Genomic DNA, 19,823 nt, shown 5'->3' with positions numbered 1-19,823 from the left:
TGGGTGGGGCCGGGCTGGGGTAAGTGAGCGTTTGGGGGGCTCACCTACCCTCACCTTTCATCGGCTTGACGATCTGCAGCTTGTCCGGCTGGCCGGAGGGAGGCCCCCACGGGAGCACTCACCTTTCTGGAGCATCTTCTGCCTCAGCTGCTGCCTGTAATGGGCGTCCTGCCAGTTGGCCAGTTGCTGGAGGACATACTTCATGTCCAGGTGCGCGGGGCCCAAGCCGCTGGCCTCCAGGGCTGGCGTGACCACATTCATCCGCGTTGCCTCATCCAGCTCCAGCTCCACCTCTTCCCAGGCCTCAGCCTCCTCAGACACCAGCTCTGCCTCTTCCGTCACCCCCTCCTCAGCTGGCAGCGCCTCTTCTGTGGCCCCCAGCTCCTCCGCAGGCACGAAATGCTCAGCCGACATCAGCCCCTCCTCTGCCTCGAGCCCCTGCTCCTGCTCTCGATCCTCACTGTGGTGCAGCTCATATCTGGGCAGGGAGACAGGAAAGTCTTTCCCTAACCCCCCAAAGCCAGAGCCACCCCTCCTCACTCCCCCAGGACATCTCCAGCCACTGGGGCTCCTGCTCTCCGCCCCGGTCTGCACACAGACCCTGATGGTTACTCCCCACTTCTGTCCCAGCCAGGGGAGAGGGCAGCTGGGTACCAGCCTCAAGGCTTCAAACACCCAGCCCATGACCCTGGTAGAAAGAAGAATGGTCACCAACACTGCATAGGCTCCGCCTTCCCCCAGTAACCCCACCCTGCTGCACGGAACAGACCAGCAGGAATAACATCCCCTCTGCCCCCCTCCTTCGTTATTTAACGTTCACAACCCATCCCACATCTAGTTGCCATAGGAACAAATCCATTTTAGTAAGGCCCAGACAGGTCAAGTGACTTGCCCAAGGACACACAGCCAGTAAAGGGATCAAGCTGGGACTCAGTGCCAGTTGTTCCCAGCTCCTAGGCCAGTGCCCATTCGCCTCTCAGCCCCTGGTCAGGTGAAGGGAAGGCTTCAGCCCCCACTTGGAGAAGCCTCAAATCAGACGGCCACCTATGGGGCAAGATTTGAAGGCAAAGGGGGCAGCTCCTTCCCAGAACAACTCTTAGCCCAGCCGGCCCGAGAGCAGGGGCTTCTCCAGGGTTGTAGGGTCACAGAACCAGCTGCAGGGGGTTGTCTGGCTGCTGAAAGGTGAGGGCGGGTGGGGACTTCCCTGGTGGCACAGTGGTTAAGAATCCACCTGCCAATGCACGGGACACGGGTTCAAGCCCTGGTCAGGGAACTAAGATCCCACATGCCGCAGAGCAACTAAACCCATGTGCCACAACTACTGAGCCTACACTCTAGAGCCCGCGAGCCACAACTACTGAAGCCCGCGTTCCTAGAGCCCAAGCTCCGCAACAAGAGAAGCCACTGCAATGAGAAGCCCACGCACCGCAATGAAGAGTACCCCCGCTCGCCACAACGAGAGAAAGCCTGCACAGCAACAAAGACCCAATGCAGCCAAAAAAAAATAAAATTTAAAAAAAAAAGGTGAGGGCAGGTGAAGGGGGAGCCCCTGGTCGGCATACCCCAGATCTGAGGTCTCCTCTGGAGTCACTTCATAATTCCTTCAACATAGAAAAGGGCCTTCACTGTCCCGAGGCAACGGGAAGCTGAAAGTGCGAAATCCCTGGGACTCCATCATGCAGAAAAATCCCAGGGAGAAATGATGCACCCAGAACGTGTGCACAGAGGAAAGGTGTGTTGAGTGGAATGGGCCGAGGACCAATGAGGCAGGAGGAGGGGCACCACGGGGGGGGGAAGGGGGGGAGGGGGAGGGGGGAGGGAGGTCAGAGCCAGGGTGGGGCGGGGGGGGAACCCCTCCCACTACCAGAAAGGCTGCTGCCTACCAGGTAGGCAAGAGTGAGTGCAGGGCAGGCAAAGGTCTGGGGCCCAGAGTGCACCTTTCCATAAAAAACACAGGGTCTGAGATAATCCTCCTTATAGACATTCTGAGCTCCTCAGCCAGGGTCTCCTGGAAATCAGGAAGTGCCTCCTATGGTGGAGAGGGGGGACGTTACCAGAAGATCCCCACAGAACCCCCCACCCGTACCTCCAGGCACAGGAAAAGACTGCGGATAGACACAGAGCACACAGAGGTAAAAGGCAGGCAGCCGGGGGGCCTCACCAGAGGTACAGTGTATGTGTAGTGGGTGACAGAGCCAGTGGACGCCGGGGCTTGCTGGCGGAGGGTCTTCACCTCCTCCTGGGCCTCAATCAGCATGCTCCCACACTCGGAGTACTTCTCCCGTAGGTCCTGCAGCTGGGAACCCGCCCCCAGGCTCTGCTGGGACCCAGGCACACCCAGCCCAGATGCCTTGCCCACTCTCTCCCCAGGGGGTGGGGAAGCCTGGGCAAAGAGGCAAGAGGCCCAGACTCTAGACCCCCATAATGATATGCAGGGTGATCCCCGGACTCCACTCCACTCAAGACCCCAAATGAACTGCCACCTGCCAGGCCCTGTACCAGAGCCTGAGGGTATGGAAAGGACAGACCCAGTCCCTGCTGCAAGGAGCTTGTCCTCTCAGGAGAGTCAGGCAGCTGCCCAAGGGTCCCAGGTCCCCCACGCTGGGCCAAGAGCCCAGGGGGGCCTCACCTCATCCTGGAGCTGCATCTGGATTTCTTTCTCCGAAGCCAGCTGTTGCTGCAACTTCTCAGCCTCAGCCCCATACTGGAAGGACCGAAGACCAGTGAACCTCACCCCAGACCTCCCCACTCCCGTGCACACCCTGCTTCTGGCAAGTCTTCCCAGGCTCATCAGTGAGTCTTTGGCAGCTCTTTAAAAAAGAAGTCACATGGAATAAGGCCAAAGAACGTGGGGAGTCACGTGGTCTGTTTCCTGGAACACCCTGTGTCTCTCTTTGGGCTCGGTCCCCAACTTGGGACGAGGGGACAGGATGAGGCGCTCTCTGATGTCTCCTCCAACACTGACTCTGACACAGAGAGGGGCCTTGGGCCTCTGAGCTCCATGGGGTGGGGGCAGGGAGAAGGAGGTGTGGGTCCCACGGGGCCACGACAGGAGCAAGGAGCCCCGCACACACCCCGACGCACCGACTGGCAGCACCGCTGCAGCTTCATGACCTGGGCCCGCAGCTGGGCAACCTCCCTCTGCTGCTGTTCATAGCTCTCCATCCTGAGTGCCAGCACCTCCGACAGCTCGGCCATCTGCTGGCTGGCCTCCGCTGGGGAGGAGTGGGGAGAGGTCAGCCCTGGTTCCCCGGGCCCTCAGTCTCCCAGATGCCTCTGTCCACCTGCACCCCTCAGCTCGCGCCAAGTACCCCAGGTTCCACAGGGCTTAGCATCCCTCACTTGGGTCTTCTTTTCAATAAACAGTTATTGACTGACACAGAGCAGGGTGTTGGACAAGCAGTCAGCAAGACCTGGCCCCAGCCCACATTGAGCTCAAGACCAGTGTGGAGACTGAGGGAAAAAGAAATCACAATAGTGCATATTATGGACTAGGCTGCAGCAAGTGTAAAGGGTGCATCGGGGGTCACAGCTGCCGCACCCAGGCCAGCCTGGCAAGGTCTGAGATGCTAGGACCTCCTCGGGGAAGTGGGGCTCGCCCAGCAGAAGGGAAGACAGGGCCCAGGCAGGGTGTGGAGAGGCCCAGAGGGCACCAGGAGGGAGTGGCTGGGGCAGTGGGCAGGGCCCAGATCACTAGGGCTGGGGCAGGGAGGGTGGGGTTTATCCTTTGGCCAATGGGGAGTTATTTGGGTATTTTAGGCAGGGGAGTGACATAGATTTGGTTTTAGAAAACTCCTTTGCGCTGTGTGCAGAAGGGCCTGGAAGGGTAGGAGTGGAGGCAGAGAGACCAGTTAAGAGGTGGCCTGGGCTAGAGGCAGCTGGGGTGGGAAAAGGAGAGACGTGAGCCTTTCCTAGGACATAGAAGCAACAGAATGTGGGGACTGGCTCTTACTCCGGGGGCCTGGGACCAGGGGGGCCATTCAGGGAACCCAGGGGGAAGGCAGGCCAGATTTGGGGTGAGCGGAACAGCACGAGTTCAGCTGTTGCCACCTTGAGTATGCATCTCCCCAGCTAGGCCTGAGCTCCTCAGGGACAAACGCTGTGCCTCACTCATCTTCACGACCACACAGCGCCAGGCACAGCCTCTGCCTAATCATGCAGTGCCTGAGGAGGGAGGGGGGGCCTGGTCTCTGGCAGTTCATGGCTCCCTCCATTCCTTGCTCCCAGCCCCCTCCCTCCCCTTTCTCAAATAACAAAAGGAGACAGGCTTAGCGGAGCCCCATGGCATCTGTACAGCTCTTCACAGTTTGCACAAAGCACTTCCTCATCTGTAACCCCTGGAGAGGTCAGCAGGGCCAAGATTATTAACCCTCATTCTAAAGATGAAGTTTCAGAGAGGTTAAGGAACTTGTCCAAGCTAACACAGCTAGGAGGTGTCAGAGCTGTGACATGAACTCAAGTCTCCAGACTCCAAATCCCGGGTTCTTCTCTCTGCTCCTCTGGACAGCCCCCTACCCCGCGTTACAAGTTCACGTACAAAACTGCTCCACACAATCCAGGATGAACATCTGCTCCTCCTCCTCAAGGTCATCGAGTTGAGAGACCTGCAGGGAGGGAGAGAGGAAGGGGCAGGGGAGTCAACACCCCCTGCCCACAGGCACGCCCTCTTCCCCCATCCTCACCTCCTCTCGCAGCTCCTCATTCTCCTCCTCCAGCAGCCGCAGCTGCTCCTGCAGGGCCTCCAGCTGCGGGCATCGGTGTGACTCTGACTCTGTCAGAGGAGTCCTAGGGGAGGGAGTGATGGGAGTCGGGGTGCAGGGGCTCGGGGGACCCAATTCCCTGCCCACCCAGGGCTCCCCCACCCCAGGCTGACTGCGGTGGTCTCAGTTAGCTCCAGCAACCCCAGTGGCAGGTACATGGTGTCCCTGTTTGCGAACAAGGAAACTGAGGCTCAGAGAAGGGGCCGCCCAGATGCAAAGGCAGGACACTTGTGGGGAATTCCCTCGTGGTCCAGTGGTTAGGATTTGGCACTTTCACTGCCGTGGCCCAGGTTCAATCCCTGGTTGGGGAAATGAGATCTCGCAAGCCGCGTGGCGCAGCAAAAATTAAAAAAAAAAAAAAAAAAAAAAAAAAGGCAGGACACTCACGGGTCTGAGTCTTCGTAGGGATGATCATGCCCCTGCTCTTCTTCTTCCTCCCCCTCGTCCTCCTCTTCTTCTTCTTCTTCCTCTTCTTCATCCTCCTCCTCCTCCTCCTCCTCATCATCATCAGAGTCTGAGTAAAGCTGAAGGAGGTCATCCCGCAGGCTCACCTGGTGTCTGAGACGTAAAATCTGGCAGGAGGAAGAGGAGCCCTGGGTCGGGGTATGGGCAGGGGCAGGCACAGATCCCAGCACAGTGGGATGGAGGCAGGCCTGAGATACGCCTCCCCCTGCCCTCCCCACCCAGGTACCTCCTCCCTGGCCGAGCCCAGCATGGCTTCCAGCTTGCTGTTCTCCTCCATCAGAACACTGTTCTGTTTCACCAGGGACTGGCCAATGCGAGCTGCCGTGTTCAGGTCCCGCTCTCTCTGCAGAGGGACCCCCATCCATGGGGAATATGTTCCTGGTTTCTGGGATCTCCCAGACAGATGGGAGAAGCTAGCGGTCAGAGGAAAGCTAGGCCACTACTGGAGACCCTCTCCATCCCCTAGTTCTCCAAGGTACTAGACAAGAGCCTGCCATGAACCCACTGCGGGACCTGACTCAGTCTCCCCCTATGGAAAAAGAGATCAGACCGGATGGTGCTAAGAGCTCTTCCAGCCTGGACATCCCACATCTACCTGCCTTCCATAAGAGGGACCTCCAGCTTGGCCCCCAGAGAGGTAGTCAGGCAAGAACACTCCTACCCCTACAGACATAATTAAAACGGGAGCCTGGCTACAGCTGGGGCTGTCCCGGGCAGGGAAGGCAGCACACACCTCCTCTAGCAAACTTAACATCACTTTGACATCTTCTTGGGTGATCTTCTTGACTGGTGGGTGTAGGTCAGGACACAGCGCTGCAAGAGAAAGCGGGAAGCCGCATCAGGAAAAAGGGGGCATATGCTACCTGCCACCCTACTCTTTCCTGCCCTCAACAGCAAGGGTCAGCAACAAGGGAGAAGACTGAGTTCCCTTTCTGCCCCCAATATCCTCTCCATACCCCCAGTAATCAGCACTCCCTTCCCTGCTCCCAGGGCCAACTGGACTCTTGTTTGTTTGTTTGATTGTTTTTTCTGGAGGGGCCTGGGAGAGGTAAGGATATCCCAGTCCTACAGTTCCTGGAACCTAGGAGAATAGAGGCAGCTAGCGGAAGTACAGCGCCGACTGACTCATCACCCCTTACCCAGAGGGCAGCCTTGGCCAGCTCACTGGAGCCTCACAGGTCCTAAAAACAGACGCAGTCACCCACCCTGCACCTGTTGCGTGAGGAGAGGAGGAGGAGACTTCTCCAGCACTGGGGTAGGGGCCACTTGAGCCTCTAGACCCAATCAGGAGCTCTCCAGCGACCCAGGAGCAGGTGGGAGGGAAGAGGAGAGGCAGCATCTGTCTGAGGCTCCGCCCACCCCCAAGATTGTTTGGGGTGGGGGGGGAGCCCGATCTTGACCCCAGCAGCCAAGAGGTTGGCAAAACCTCCCCTCTGCCCACCCACCTCCCCGTCGCTGGCACGGCGGACCAGCGCAGGCTCAGAGCGCACCGGGCAGCGCCCTCCCGCAGCCCCCCGCCCCTCTCCTGGCACTGCGGTAGCCTCGGGAGGGGGGCACTGAGAGTGCGCAGATCTGCTGCAGCAACAGGCGTGAAGAGGGGGGCAGGGGAGCGCGAGCCCCGGGGATCCTACCCACCGACGGAAATAGGGAACGAGAGAAGGGGAGAAGGAGGTGGGGAAAAGGGGACCGGAGAGGCGCCGCAGACCATGACTTCGCAAGGGTGGGCGGAGGGGTGGGACTGAGTGCCAGAGGGGACCGGGCGCCCGGACCCGACGGGGCCCCGTCCTCCCTGCTGCTGCCCTAGTCCCACCTGCTCCGGGGGCCCGGGGACCCAGTTTACCTTCCTCCAGCTCCCGAATAAAGGCGGCGCGCTCGGGGCCCGACACCCCAGGCCGCCGGCCGATGTAGGCAGCCGGCGTCTTCCAGATGCCCGCTGCCTTTCCAGTCCCCAAGCCAGCGGCCCGGGGGCCAAATGGACCTTGGAATATGAAGCGAGTCCACGGCGCGTCCGAGTTGTCGGGCACGGACTGGGCATTCCCCTGGACTGCCGAGAATGCGGACGCGCGCTGGGCTCCTGCCTCCGATCCAGCCTTGGAGGCCGGGCGAGCTCCCGCTGAGGGTCCCGAGACGGTTGCGGATCCGGATCCTGCTCCCGGTCCTGCCGCCGGTACCTGCACAGGGGCGGGTTCAGGCTCGGCGGAGGGCTCTGGAGCGGGATTGGCTGCAGGCGGAGGAGCTGGGGTGACTGCTGCCGGATCGCCGGGTCCCGGCCAGTCGCCGGCTGAGCCCTGCCCCAACTCTTTAGGGCGCATCTTGAGTCCGCAGTCGGTTGCCGCAGCAGGGCCTTTATAACCTGTGCCTGGACGCGCGCCCGCCGGGCCGTACCACGCGCGGGAGGGGGCGGCCGAGGAGCAACTGGTGGTGCCCGGCACTGGCGGGCGCGCAGGAGGCGAGCTAATGGGGCGGAACAGAGCGCAAAAGTAAGAGAAGAGCGAGGAGAAGAGGCGAGTGGACGTTGCAGCTGGTTCAGCGGACTTGGGCTCCGAGTGCTGGCCTTCTCTCCCCTCTCCACCTCCGGAGAATGGTTTTGCCCAAAGCCGCCGCTTCCCGGGGTTTGGGTTACAGGGACTTGGAAGTCCCTAACTGGGGGCACCCCCTCGCTCAGCTCCAGCCCGAGGCTTTTCGGCTGCCTTCCCTGGATCTGACCTGTGAGTTGGGGCCGTATTGTGTCTCTCCCGCGTGGGCTGGGAGATAAATCCAAACTCCAGTACGGCCCCCACGCGCTGCCCAGTCTGGGGCATCATGATGCCGGCGCTCACACTCCCGGTGTTGCAGCCGCTTGACAGACCTCTTTCTTATTTCTTAAGTCGTTTTATTGTCTTTCCTAGTGCTTTACCTCCGCCCTCATTCACTTTGCCCACCTCATACCACGCTAGCAAACACCTGTTCTTCCGGGAGACCCCACTTAGGTGTCTCCGCGTAAAGACTCCTCCGACCCTGTCCTTCTCGGCCCCAGAGCATCCTTTATGCGATGGCCGCAGTGGTCACACTGTGTGTGTCTCCGAGACCAGACGTGCGCCCCTTCAACACAGGGAGCGTGTCCCTCAGAGCGCAACACAGGACGGGATACCTGTGAGGGTCGCCGTAAGTCCTGAATGAACTATGGAGCGGCAGAGGAGTCCAGTGGCCATTTCTGTGCCTTTGGACCGGAGGAACCTACAGGCCAAAAAGAAATGGCTGCGGCACTGATTCTTTTAAAGCCTTGGGATCATTCTTGGTGCCCCAATTTCCTTCTCTTCAATACCGTCAATCACCAAATCCTGCTTAATTTACCTCCTAAATAGTTCTCAAATGTGCCACCTCCTTTTCAGCCCTTCTGCTGTTGAGGCCTCATTCTCTCTTCTAGATTGTTGTGAGTCTATCCTCCCACCCACCCGACCCCCATCCACATGACTCCATCTCTAACCCATCTCTCTCACTCATACCCCTGTCCTAGCTAAGGAATTCCAGGAGCCCTTTTCCTACAGCCACCACTCAAAGCCGGAGCCCAGGACAGAGGCTCCTCGTGCTGACAGCGTGCTTTGGGGGCCAGGTGTCCATGACACAGCCTGGAACAAGAGGCACAACCCAGGAAGGAGGATCAGAGTGCCCCATCCCCAGCCGTCCAGTGGAGAAGCATTGTGATCAGAGTATTTCCTTCTGTCTGGGTTCATTCATTCCTTTGACAAATATTTCTTGAGCACCTACTATATATACTAGGCACTGTGCTAGACTCTCAGGCTAGACCAGGGAACAAGAGAAACTAGATCCCTGCTCTCCTGGAGTTTAGAGTCTAGAAGGGGAGACAGATAAACAAGAGAACAAGTAAGGTAGTTACAGAGTGTGGGGAGTTCTCTGAAAGAAACAAACAGGGAGCTATGACTGAGAAAAATGGAAAGTGCTACTGACAGGGTGGTCTGGGCCGTGGGAGAGGAGAAATCATTAATTGCATAGTATTTTGCATCTCAACCCACACCTCCACCTTCACAGCCCATTCATACCCACACCCCTCCAGTGGCAGCCTCTCTCCTCAGGAGCCTGTGTTTCTTATTCCTGATTGGTGAGTGAACCCTGGTGCCAATTCACCTCCCCTTCCCCAAATCCTGCATACCCCCACGGGGATTCATCTGCTAGTTTATCAAAGGAGCAATCTGCACTAGTTACGTTGTTTCTGAAACAGTGGCTCAAATGCAGCCCCCTCACTGGCTGGGAAGTAAGAAGTGGTTCCCCTGCAGAACCAGACCCTTCCCAACCCTTGCCCACCTGGCCCCTGCTCCCTCTTCCTCTCCTCTCCTCCCATCTAGACTCCAGGGCACTTCTGCCAAGTTGTTAAAGGTGGCTCAGGCCAGAGGCTTTGGATAAAAAGGTGGGGCATCTAAGATCCACGGCCATTTTTTATGGTCATAATCTTTAACAACCTTAATATTTGTTGGCTTCATTTCTTCTTTCATCTCAGCTCTTCTCGTCCCCCTAACTTACCTTCTACTCCTTATTCATTCAACAAATATTTATTTATTTATTTATTTATTTATTTATTTATTATTGAAGTATAGTTGATTGACAATGTTGTGTTAATTTCTGCTGTACAGCAAAGTAACTCAGTTATACACATATATACCTTCTTTTTTACATTCTTTTCCATTATGATTTATCCCAAGATATTGGATGTAGTTCCCTGTGCTATACAGTGGGACCTTGCTGTTTATCCATTCTATATGAAATAGTTTGCATCGACTAACCCCAAACTCCCACTCCATCCCTCCCCCATTCCCCCTCCCCCTTGGCAACCACAAGTCTGTTCTCTATGTCTGTGAGTCTGTTTCTGTTTCGTAGATAGGTTAATTTGTGCCATATTTTAGATTCCACATATAAGTGATATCATATGGTATTTGTCTTTCTCTTTCTGAATTACTTCACTTAGTATGATAATCTCTAGTTGCATCCATGTTGCTGCAAATGGCATTATTTTGTTCTTTTTTATGGCTGAGTAGTATTCCATTGTATATATGTACCACATCTTCTTTATCCATTCATCTGTTGATGGACATTTAGGTTGTTTCCATGTCTTGGCTATTGTGAATAGTGCTGCTATGAACATAGGTGTGCATTCAACAAACATTTATCAAGCACCTGGTGCCAGGCATTGTGACAGGTGTTGGGGACACATCAGTGAAACAAAACAAAGATCTTTGCCCTCATAGGGCCCACATGCAATGCAGAGCTACAAATAATAAACAAAGAAGTAGAGCACATAGCATAAATGATGTGAAAAGTGCTGGGAGAAGAAAAGAAAGCAGGAGGAGGACCTGGGAGGGGTGGGTGGGCTGTGGGTTGCAAGTTTAAATATTTGGGTGGTCAGGGAAGCTCTCACTGAAGAGTCACTTAAGTCCAGAGCTGAAGGAGGGAGGGAGCTGGGGAGAATATTCACCGACAGAGGGTGAGAAGCAGCAACGGCAAATGCAAAGACTCGAGGCCAGAGAAGGAGGCCACAGTGGCTAAAATGGCATGAACAAAGGGAACTATAGATGAGGGAGGCGGAAAGGTAACAGCAGGGCCCGATGGGCTAGACCTAATTTGAGTCAGTGGAGGACTTTACATCAGAGGAGTGATGTGACCTGACTTAAGCTTTTAACAGGAAGGCTCTGGCTGTTTGGCTGAGAATAGACAGACAGTAGGGGGTGTCTTAGTCCGTTCAGATTGCTCTAACAAAATACCATAGACTGGATGGCTTATAAACGACAGAAATTTATTCCTCAGAGTTCTGGAGGCTGGAAGTCCAAGATCCAGATGCCGGCATGTTCCGTGTCTGGTGAGAGTTCCAATTCCTTGTTCATAGACAGCCCTCTTCCCTTCTCACTGTGTCCTCACCTGGTAAGGGAGCTCTCTGGGGTCTCTTTTATAAGGCCGCAATTCCCATTCAGGAGGGCTCCACCCTCATGGCATAATCACTTCCCCAAAGCCTCCTCCTCTTAATACTATCACATTGGGACTGAAGTTTCAGCCTACGAATTGCAGAGGGAGGTGGAGGACAAAACAGTCTGTAACAACCCTATCACTCTTTTAAAAAAAATAAAAGCTTTTTTGAGATATAACTCACATGCCATAAAATTCACCATTTAAAAGTGTCCAATCTGGACTTCCCTGGTGGCACAGTGGTTAAGAATCCGCTGCCAGTGCAGGGGACACAGGTTCGAGCCCTGGTCCGGGAAGATCCCACATGACGCGGAGCAACTAAGCCCGTGCGCCACAACTACTGAGCCTGCGCTCTAGAGCCCACGAGCCACAACTACTGAAGCCTGCACACCTAGAGACCGTGCTCCGCAACAAGAGAAGCCACCGCAGTGAGAAGCCTGCACACCGGACCAAAGAGCAGTCCCCGCGCGACGCAACTAGAGAAAGCCCACACGCAACAACGAAGACCCAACACAGCCAAAAATAAATAAATAATTTTTAAATAAATAAATAAATAAAATAAATTTAAAATAAATAATTTCAAAAATTAAAAGATAAAACAAAAAAAGAGAAAAAATGTTTAATCTCTGGTTTTAGTATATTCACAGAATTGTGCAACCAACACCACTACCTAATTTCAGAACATTTTCATCACACCAGAATGAAACCCCATACCCATTGGTAGTCATTCCCCATTCCCCTCCCCCACAAGCCCCAGCAACCATTAATCTACTTTCTGTCTCTATGGATTGCCTATTCTGGACACTTCATATACATGGAATCATATAATATGTGGCCTTTGTGTCTGGCTTCTTTCACTTAGCATCATGTTTTTAAGGTTCATCCAAGGTGTAGAATATATCAATACTTCATTCCTTTTTTTGTAAACAGACTTATTGAGGTATAATTGACAATTCTAACTGAACATACTTAAAGTGGAACATACTTAAATCGGGTAAATTTTGATATACTTATAATACTTATGAAACCATCATCACAATCAAGATAATGAACATATCCATCACTCCATATTTTATCTTTCAAAAAAAATAAAGTTTATATTTTAGAGCAGTTTTAGGTTCACAGCAAAACTGAGCTTAGAAAGTACAAAGAGTTCCCTATATATCCCCTCCCCCGACACATGCATAGCTTTCCTCATTATCAGCATCTCCCTCTAGAGTGGGACATTTGTTACAACTGATGAGCCTAAACTGACACATCATAATCACCCAAAGTCCATAGTTTACATTAGGGGTCACTCTTGGTGTTTTACATTCTATGGATTTGGACAAATGTATGACATGTAGCCATCATTATGGTATCATACAGAGCATTTTCATTGCCCTAAAAATCCTCTGCAACATGGATGGGCTTAGAGATTATCATACTAAGTGAAGTAAGTCAGAAAGAAAAAGACAAATACCATATGATATCACTTATATGTGGAATCTAAAATATGACACACATGAACTTATTTACGAAACAGAAACAGACCCACAGACATAGAGAACAGACTTGTGGCTGACAAGGGGGAGGAAGGATGGGGGAGGGAAGGACTGGGAGTTTGGGATTAGAAGGCGCCAACTATTATATATAAAATGGATAACAACCTTGGATAACCTTGTTGTTTAACAAGGTCCTACTGTATAGCACAGGGAATTACATTCAAATCCTGTGATAAACCATAATGGAAAAGAATATAAAAAAGAACGTATACATATATGTATAACTGAATCACTTTGCTGTACAGCAACAATTAACACATTATAAATCAACTATGCTTCAATTAAAAAAAAAATCTCGGGACTTCCCTGGTGGCGCAGTGGTTGAGCATCCGCCTGCCAGTGCAGGGGACGCGGGTTTGAGCCCTGGTCCAGGAAGGTCCCACATGCCACGGAGCAGCTGGGCCCGTGCACCACACCTACTGAGCCTGCGCTCTAGAGCCCGCGAGCCACAACTACTGAAGGCCGCGTGCCTAGAGCCTGTGCTCCACAACAAGAGAGGCCGCCACAGTGAGAGGCCCGTGCGCCACAACAGAGAGTGGCCCCCGCTCGCCGCAACTAGAGAAAAGCCCGAGTGCAGCAATGAAGACTCAATGCAGCCAAAAATAAATTAAAAATTTTAAAAAATCTCCTGTGCTCCACCTTTTCATCCCTCCCTCCACCTCAACCCTGGCAACCACAGACATTTTCACAATCTCATAGTTTTGCCTTTTCCAGAATGTCATATAGTTGGAATCAGACAATATCTAGCCTTTTTGGATTGGCTTCTTTCACTTACTAATATGTATTTAAGGTTCTTCCATGTCTTTTCATGTCTTGATAGCTCATTCTTTTTTTGCACTGAATAATATTTTATCATCTGGATGTACCATGGTTTATTAATCTATTCACCTACTGATGTCCTTTCGTTTTTGTTTTATTTATTATTTATTTATTTATTTTGGCTGCGCCAGATCTTAGTTGCAGCACACAGGATCTTCGTTGCGGCATGCAGGATATTTAGCTGAGGCATGTGGACTTCTTAGTTGGGGCATGTGGGCTTCTTAGTTGCAGGAATGCATGCAGGATCTAGTTTCCCAACCAGGGATCAAACCCGGGCCCCCTGCATTGGGAGCGCGGAGTCTTACCCACTGGACCACCAGGGAAGTCCCCTGATGTTTTTGAAAAGAGCCTTTATTTTTTAAAGATAGATACCGAACTTTTTGTATATGAAACAATGTCTGGGATTTGCTTCAAAATAACACAGGAGGGGGAAGCCGATGGGGACATAGATGAAACAAGGTCAGCCATGAGTTGATAAATAGTGTCGTCATCGTGGGATAAACACAGGTGGATCATAATACTGTTCTCTCTCTCTCTCGTGTGTTTTTTGTTTTCCATAATAAAATCTTACTTTTTAATTGAAGTATAGTTGATTTACGATGTGTTAGTTTCTGGTGTACAGCAAATTGATTCAGTTATACATATATATACATATTCTTCTTCATATTCTTTTCCATTATGGTTTATCCCAGGATAGTGAATATCGTTCCCTGTGCTATACAGTAGGACCTTGTTGTTTATCTATTTCATATATAGTAGTTTGTATCTGCTAATCCCAAACTCTTAATTTATCCCTCCCCCTCTCCCTTTCCCCTTTGGTAAATATAAATTTGTTTTCTATGTCTGTGAGTCTATTTCTGTTTTGTAAATAAGTTCATTTCTATCATTTTTTTAGATTCCACATATAAGTGATATCATATGGTATTTGTCTTTCTCCTTCTGACTTACTTCATTTAGTATGATAATCTCTAGATCCATCTATGTTGCTGCAAATGGCATTATTTCATTCTTTTTTATGGCTGAGTAGTATTCCTTTCTGTATGTGTACCACATCTTCTTCATCCATTCATCCATCGATGGACATTTAGGTTGTTTTCATGTCTTGGCTATTGTAAATAGCGCTGCTATGAACATTGGGGGGGGGTGTCTTAATAAAATCTTACTTTTAGGGAATTCCCTGGTGGCCCAGTGGTTAGGACTCGGCGCCTTCACTGTCAGGGCCGGGGTTCAATCCCAGGTCAGGGAACTGATATCCCACAAGCTGCGCGGCGCAGCCAATAAATAAATAAATAAATAAAATCTTACTTTTAAAGTAGTAACACACAGACACACATTATCCCTGATAACTCCCTATCCTCTACAAAGAGGGCTGAAAATCAGTTGTAAGCATCTCTCCTGCTTTGTCGCCCAAAACATTCCAATCTTACATAGTTTTATTGCCATCAAGGCCAACAAGAGTCCAACTTTTTGGCAGCACATTCATTCCTGTTTGGGGCTCCCGTCTCACCCACCTGCACCTCTGCCATCCACTGACATCCCCCCGCTCCAGCCATGCAGGACTTCTCCCAACTCTTGGAACTTCTCACACTTTCATTCATTCACTCAACAAGTCTTCATTGAGCCCCTCCAAGAGCCTCGTACTGTTCTAGGAACTGGAGATACAGCGATGAACAAGACAAGTCCCTACCGTCGGGAGCTTCCACTCTAAGGAAGTAGACACAGTAACACCACCTATAGTGTCACATAGTGACACCATCTATAATATCCTATGGTGATAAGCACTCTGGGAGAGAAAGAGAGCCAAGTAAGGAGAAGGAGGAACAGATGTTACTGTTTCAGAAAGCGTGTTCTGGGAAGGCTTCCCTGAGGAGGTGACATTTGGGCACAGACCAAAGTGAATTAAGCGAGTGAGCCCCGCCTATATGAGGGAAGAGCTGTCCAGGCAGAGGAAAAGCAAGTACAAAGACCTGGAGACCCGTGCATGCTTGGATGCTCGTGGGAAGGGACGCCCCCGAGGATTTTCCAGCAGGAGAGCAACATGGTCTAACTTACGTTTATAAAAAGATCACTTTGGCTCCTGGGTAAAGAATGAATTCTGGAGCAACACTGTCCAATAGGAATAGAATGGGAGCCACAAACACAAGCCACAGATGTAATTTTTTTCATATTCTTTTCCACTGTGGTTTATCACAGGATATTGAATACAGTGCTATACAGTAGGACCTTGTTGTTTATCCATTCTATATATAATAGTTTGCATTTGCTAATCCCAAACTCCCAATCCATCCCTCCCCCACCCCCTCCCCCTTGGCAACCACAAGTCTGTTCTCTATGTCCATCTGTTTTTGTTTTGCCACACATGTAATTTTAAATGTTCTAGCAACTGTATTTTTTTTATAGCAGCTGTATTTTATTTTATTATTTTTTTATAAATTTATTTATTTATTATTTTTGAATGCGTTGGGTCTTCGTTGCAGTGCACGGGCTTCTCATTGCAGTAGCTTCTCTTGTTGCGGAGCACGGGCTCTAGGCGCACGGGTTTCAGTAGTTGCTGCACACGGGCTCAGTAGTTGTGGCGCACGGACTTAGTTGCCCCGTGGCACGTGGGATCTTCCCAGACCAGGGCTCGAACCCGTGTCCCCTGCATTGGCAGGCAGATTCTCAACCACTGCATCACCAGGGAAGTCCCCCACTGATCTTTTTTAAAGAAACAAAAAAATTTTCTTTCTTGTGATGAGAACTCTTAGGCTTTGCTCTCTTAACGACTTTCACAGATAACATAAAACAGTGTTAATTCTATTTATCGTGTTATACATCACATCCCTAGTACTTCTTTATCTTGTAACTGGAAGCTTGTACCTTTTGACTGCCTTCCCCTACTTCCCCCTTCCCCTACCCCCCATTTCTGTTAACCACAAATCTGATTTCTTTTTCTATGTGTTTCTTTTTAAAGTATAATTGACCTACAACCTGTGTTAATTCCTGTTACACAATACAGTGATTCAATATTTCTGTGCATTTCAAAATGATCACCATGGGAGTTCCCTGGTGGCATAGTGGTTAGGATTCCGGGTTTTCACTGCCGTGGCCCAGGTTCAGTCCCTCGTTGGGGAACTGAGATCCCGCAAGTCCCGCAATGTGGCCCCCAACCGCAAAAAAAAAAAAAAAAAAAATATATATATATATATATACATATATATATATCACCATGATAAGTCTAGTCACCATCTGTCACCATACAAAGATATTACATAGTTATTGACTATATCCCTCACTGTACATTTCATACCCATGACATTTATTTTGCAACTGAAAATTTGTACCTCTTAATCTCCCTCAACTTTTTGTTTCCTCCCCTCTGACAACCACCTGTTTGTATCTCTTATCTATAACCTTGTTTCTGTTTTGTTATGTTTGTTCTTTTTTTTTTTTTTTTTAGATTCCACATATGGGTGAAATCATAGGTATTTGTCTTTCTGTCTGACTTATTTCACTTAGCATAATACCCTCTAGGTCCATCCGTGTTGTTGAAAATGGCAAGATTTCATTCTTTTTTATGGCTGAGTAATATTTCATTATATATATATGTGTATATATATATATATATATATATGTGTATATATATATATATATCACATCTTCTTTATACATTCATCTGTTGATGGACACTTTGCTTCCATATCTTGGCTATTGTAAGTAATGCTGCTACGAACATAGGGGTGCATATAGTGTACACATTTTTCCTATGGTTTATTTGTCAGCAAAAAGTTTTTTATTTTTTTTTATTGAAGTATAGTTGATTTACAATGTTGCGTTAGATTCTGGTGTACAGCGAAGTGGTTCAGTTATACATATATATATATTCTTTTTCATTATAAGTTATTACAAGATATTGAATATATTTCCCTGTGCTATACAGTAGGACCTTGTTGTTTACCTGTTTTATATATAGTAGTTGGTATCTGCTAATCCCAAACTCCTAATTTATCCCTCTGCCCCTCCTTTGATAACCATAAGTTTGTTTTCTATGTCTGTGAGTCTGTTTCTGTTTTGTGAATAAGTCCATTTGTGGATTTATTTACATATAAGACTGTACATATAAGTGATATCATTTGATATCTGTCTTTCTCTGTCTGTCAACAAGAAGTTTTAAGAAGGGGACCTCCCTGGTGGCACAGTGGTTAAGAATCTGCCTGCCAATGCAGGGAACACAGGTTCGAGCCCTGGTCTGGGAAGATCCCACATGCCGCAGAGCAACTAAGCCCGTGCGCCACAACTACTGAGCCTGCGCTCTAGAGCCCGTGAGCCACAACTACTGAGCCCACGTGCTGCAACTACTGAAGCCTGAGCGCCTAGAGCCCGTGCTCCACAACAAGAGAATCCACCGCAGTGAGAAGCCCGCCCACCGCAACAAAGAGTAGCCCCCGCTCACCGCAACTAGAGAAAGCCTGCGAGCAGCAATGAAGACCCAACACAGCCAAAAATAAATAAATAAATTTATTTATTTTTATTTATTTATTTTTTTAATTTATTTATTTTTTTTTGGCTGCATTGGGTCTTCGTTGCTGTGCATGGGCTTTTCTCTAGTTGCGGTGAGTGGGGGTTACTGTTTTGTTGTGTTGTGTGGGCTTCTCATTGCGGTGGCTTCTCTTGTTGCGGAGCATGGGCTCTAGGCGCGCAGGCTTCAGTAGTTGTGGCGCACGGGCTTAGTTGCTCCGCGGCATGTGGGAACTTCCTGGACAAGGGATCGAATCTGTGTTGCCTGCATTGGCAGGCGGATTCTGAACCGCTGTGCCACCAGGAAAGTCCCATAAATAAATAAATTTATTTAAAAAAAAAAAAAAAGTTTTAAGAAGACACAACCCAACCCCAAGGGCTTGCTGTGGACAGGGAGGTTGGAGAATACCAGGAGGTGGCCGTGACCGGGCATCAGCACAGCCCGGACTTCATGAGGCTGCAGCTCTGCAACTCTGTTGAGTGGCTCCCCCACTAGCCCCTAGCTTCCTGGACAGTCTTACTGAGACATCTCTGTAGCTCCAACACCAAGCACGGAACAGGACATAGAGTAGGGGCCCATTCAATTTTTGCTGAATAGATGTTTGCTGAACTGAATTATCCCAGTCCTTGAGAAAGTAGCCCTGAGACCCCTGGGAAGTGTGGGGTAAAGAAGAAGGAAGTGGGATGGAGAAGACAGAGTTGAAGGGGACCCATCAGGCTCCCAGGTAACAACACCCTCTAGGACCAGGCACTAGTGCCTGGCAACTCTCACTGTAGCCACCAGAGGGCAGTACCAGTCCACATGCCCCCACCCACACCCCACCCCACCCCAGCTCCCTCGCCTGCAGGGTCATCACCCCACAGAAGAGGCAGTGCAGGGATGGTGACTCCATTTTTCAGATGGAAAAACCAGGGCTCAGACCCCCAGTCCCTCCACAATAAGCATTTCGGTCTGGCTGTTGGGTTTCTGCCGCTTGCTGCCCAGGTCTGCCAGGCACACTCCTCACCGCAGCCATGAACTTGGGGCACAGACACTCTGATCCCCAGCCTTGGGCAACACACACCCAGCTCAGGCCACTTCCCCTGGCCTGAACCTGGAAAAAGCCACCTGGGACAGGGTTCCCCATGGAAAGAGCCCCTGAGGTTGAATGCAGGGACCTGGGCAGGGCCAGGCACCAGGCCTACCTTCTGCATCAGACTGGGGGTCAGGACGGAGGGGTGCCCTGGATGTGGGACAGCACAGACCTCTCACCCCCACCTCCACTCCCGCTCGTCTCCCGCAGGCCTCAGGGGAGCCCTCCTCCCTCTCCTGGTCCCACTTCCCCAGCAGAACCAGGCAATGGCCACGACAGTGTAACCCCCGATCCCCCGGGTCCCTCCTCCCCTCAGCGCCCCCTTTCCCTTACTCCTCCTCCCAGGATCCCAGCCAGACTCCTGGGGCACTGAGCCTTCCAAGCCCTCCCCTGAGCCGGGGTGAGGACATGGGGATGCACTGGGGGCCTGAGCCCCTCAGCCCACTGTCTTCTGGTTTCTAGGCCCCGCTGTTGGCCAGGACAGGGAAGAGAGAGAAGCAAGGAGAGAGGACAGAGGGGAAGTACCTGGGCCAATGGTCGGGGTGGGACGCAGGGGCTCCAGGGAGGGTGGCCAGGACCTTGGGCAGAGTGCCATTTCCTCCTCTCCAAGCCCCTCCAAGCTCTCTCCCACAGGGCTCTTGTTCCGTAGAACCCCTGCCACCCATACAGCCTGCAGGCTCACTCCTGCTCATCTCTCCTTCTGAGGTTGCCCT

The 19,823-nt window shown here is 51.1% G+C and overlaps 1 protein-coding gene across 1 annotated transcript; it reads right to left on the bottom strand.

The window, feature by feature from the left end:
- Positions 1-57: 57 nt before the first annotated feature.
- On the bottom strand, positions 58-7,537 carry HAP1 (huntingtin associated protein 1). Its single transcript, XM_061175675.1, has 12 exons — positions 7,066-7,537; positions 5,959-6,038; positions 5,452-5,568; positions 5,148-5,332; positions 4,683-4,785; positions 4,538-4,604; positions 3,085-3,215; positions 2,630-2,704; positions 2,162-2,296; positions 1,938-2,029; positions 1,563-1,601; positions 58-478 (listed from the first exon to the last, which is right to left on the bottom strand). Exons 1-12 carry the CDS (start codon positions 7,535-7,537, stop codon positions 58-60), a joined length of 1,917 nt encoding a protein of 638 aa, XP_061031658.1.
- Between the last annotated feature and the right edge of the window lie 12,286 nt (positions 7,538-19,823).

Source organism: Eubalaena glacialis, chromosome 19, assembly GCF_028564815.1.
Source record: "Eubalaena glacialis isolate mEubGla1 chromosome 19, mEubGla1.1.hap2.+ XY, whole genome shotgun sequence".
NCBI lineage: Eukaryota > Metazoa > Chordata > Mammalia > Artiodactyla > Balaenidae > Eubalaena > Eubalaena glacialis.
Note: the sequence above shows the minus strand (reverse complement) of the source record. Positions and strands in the feature narration are given on the sequence as shown.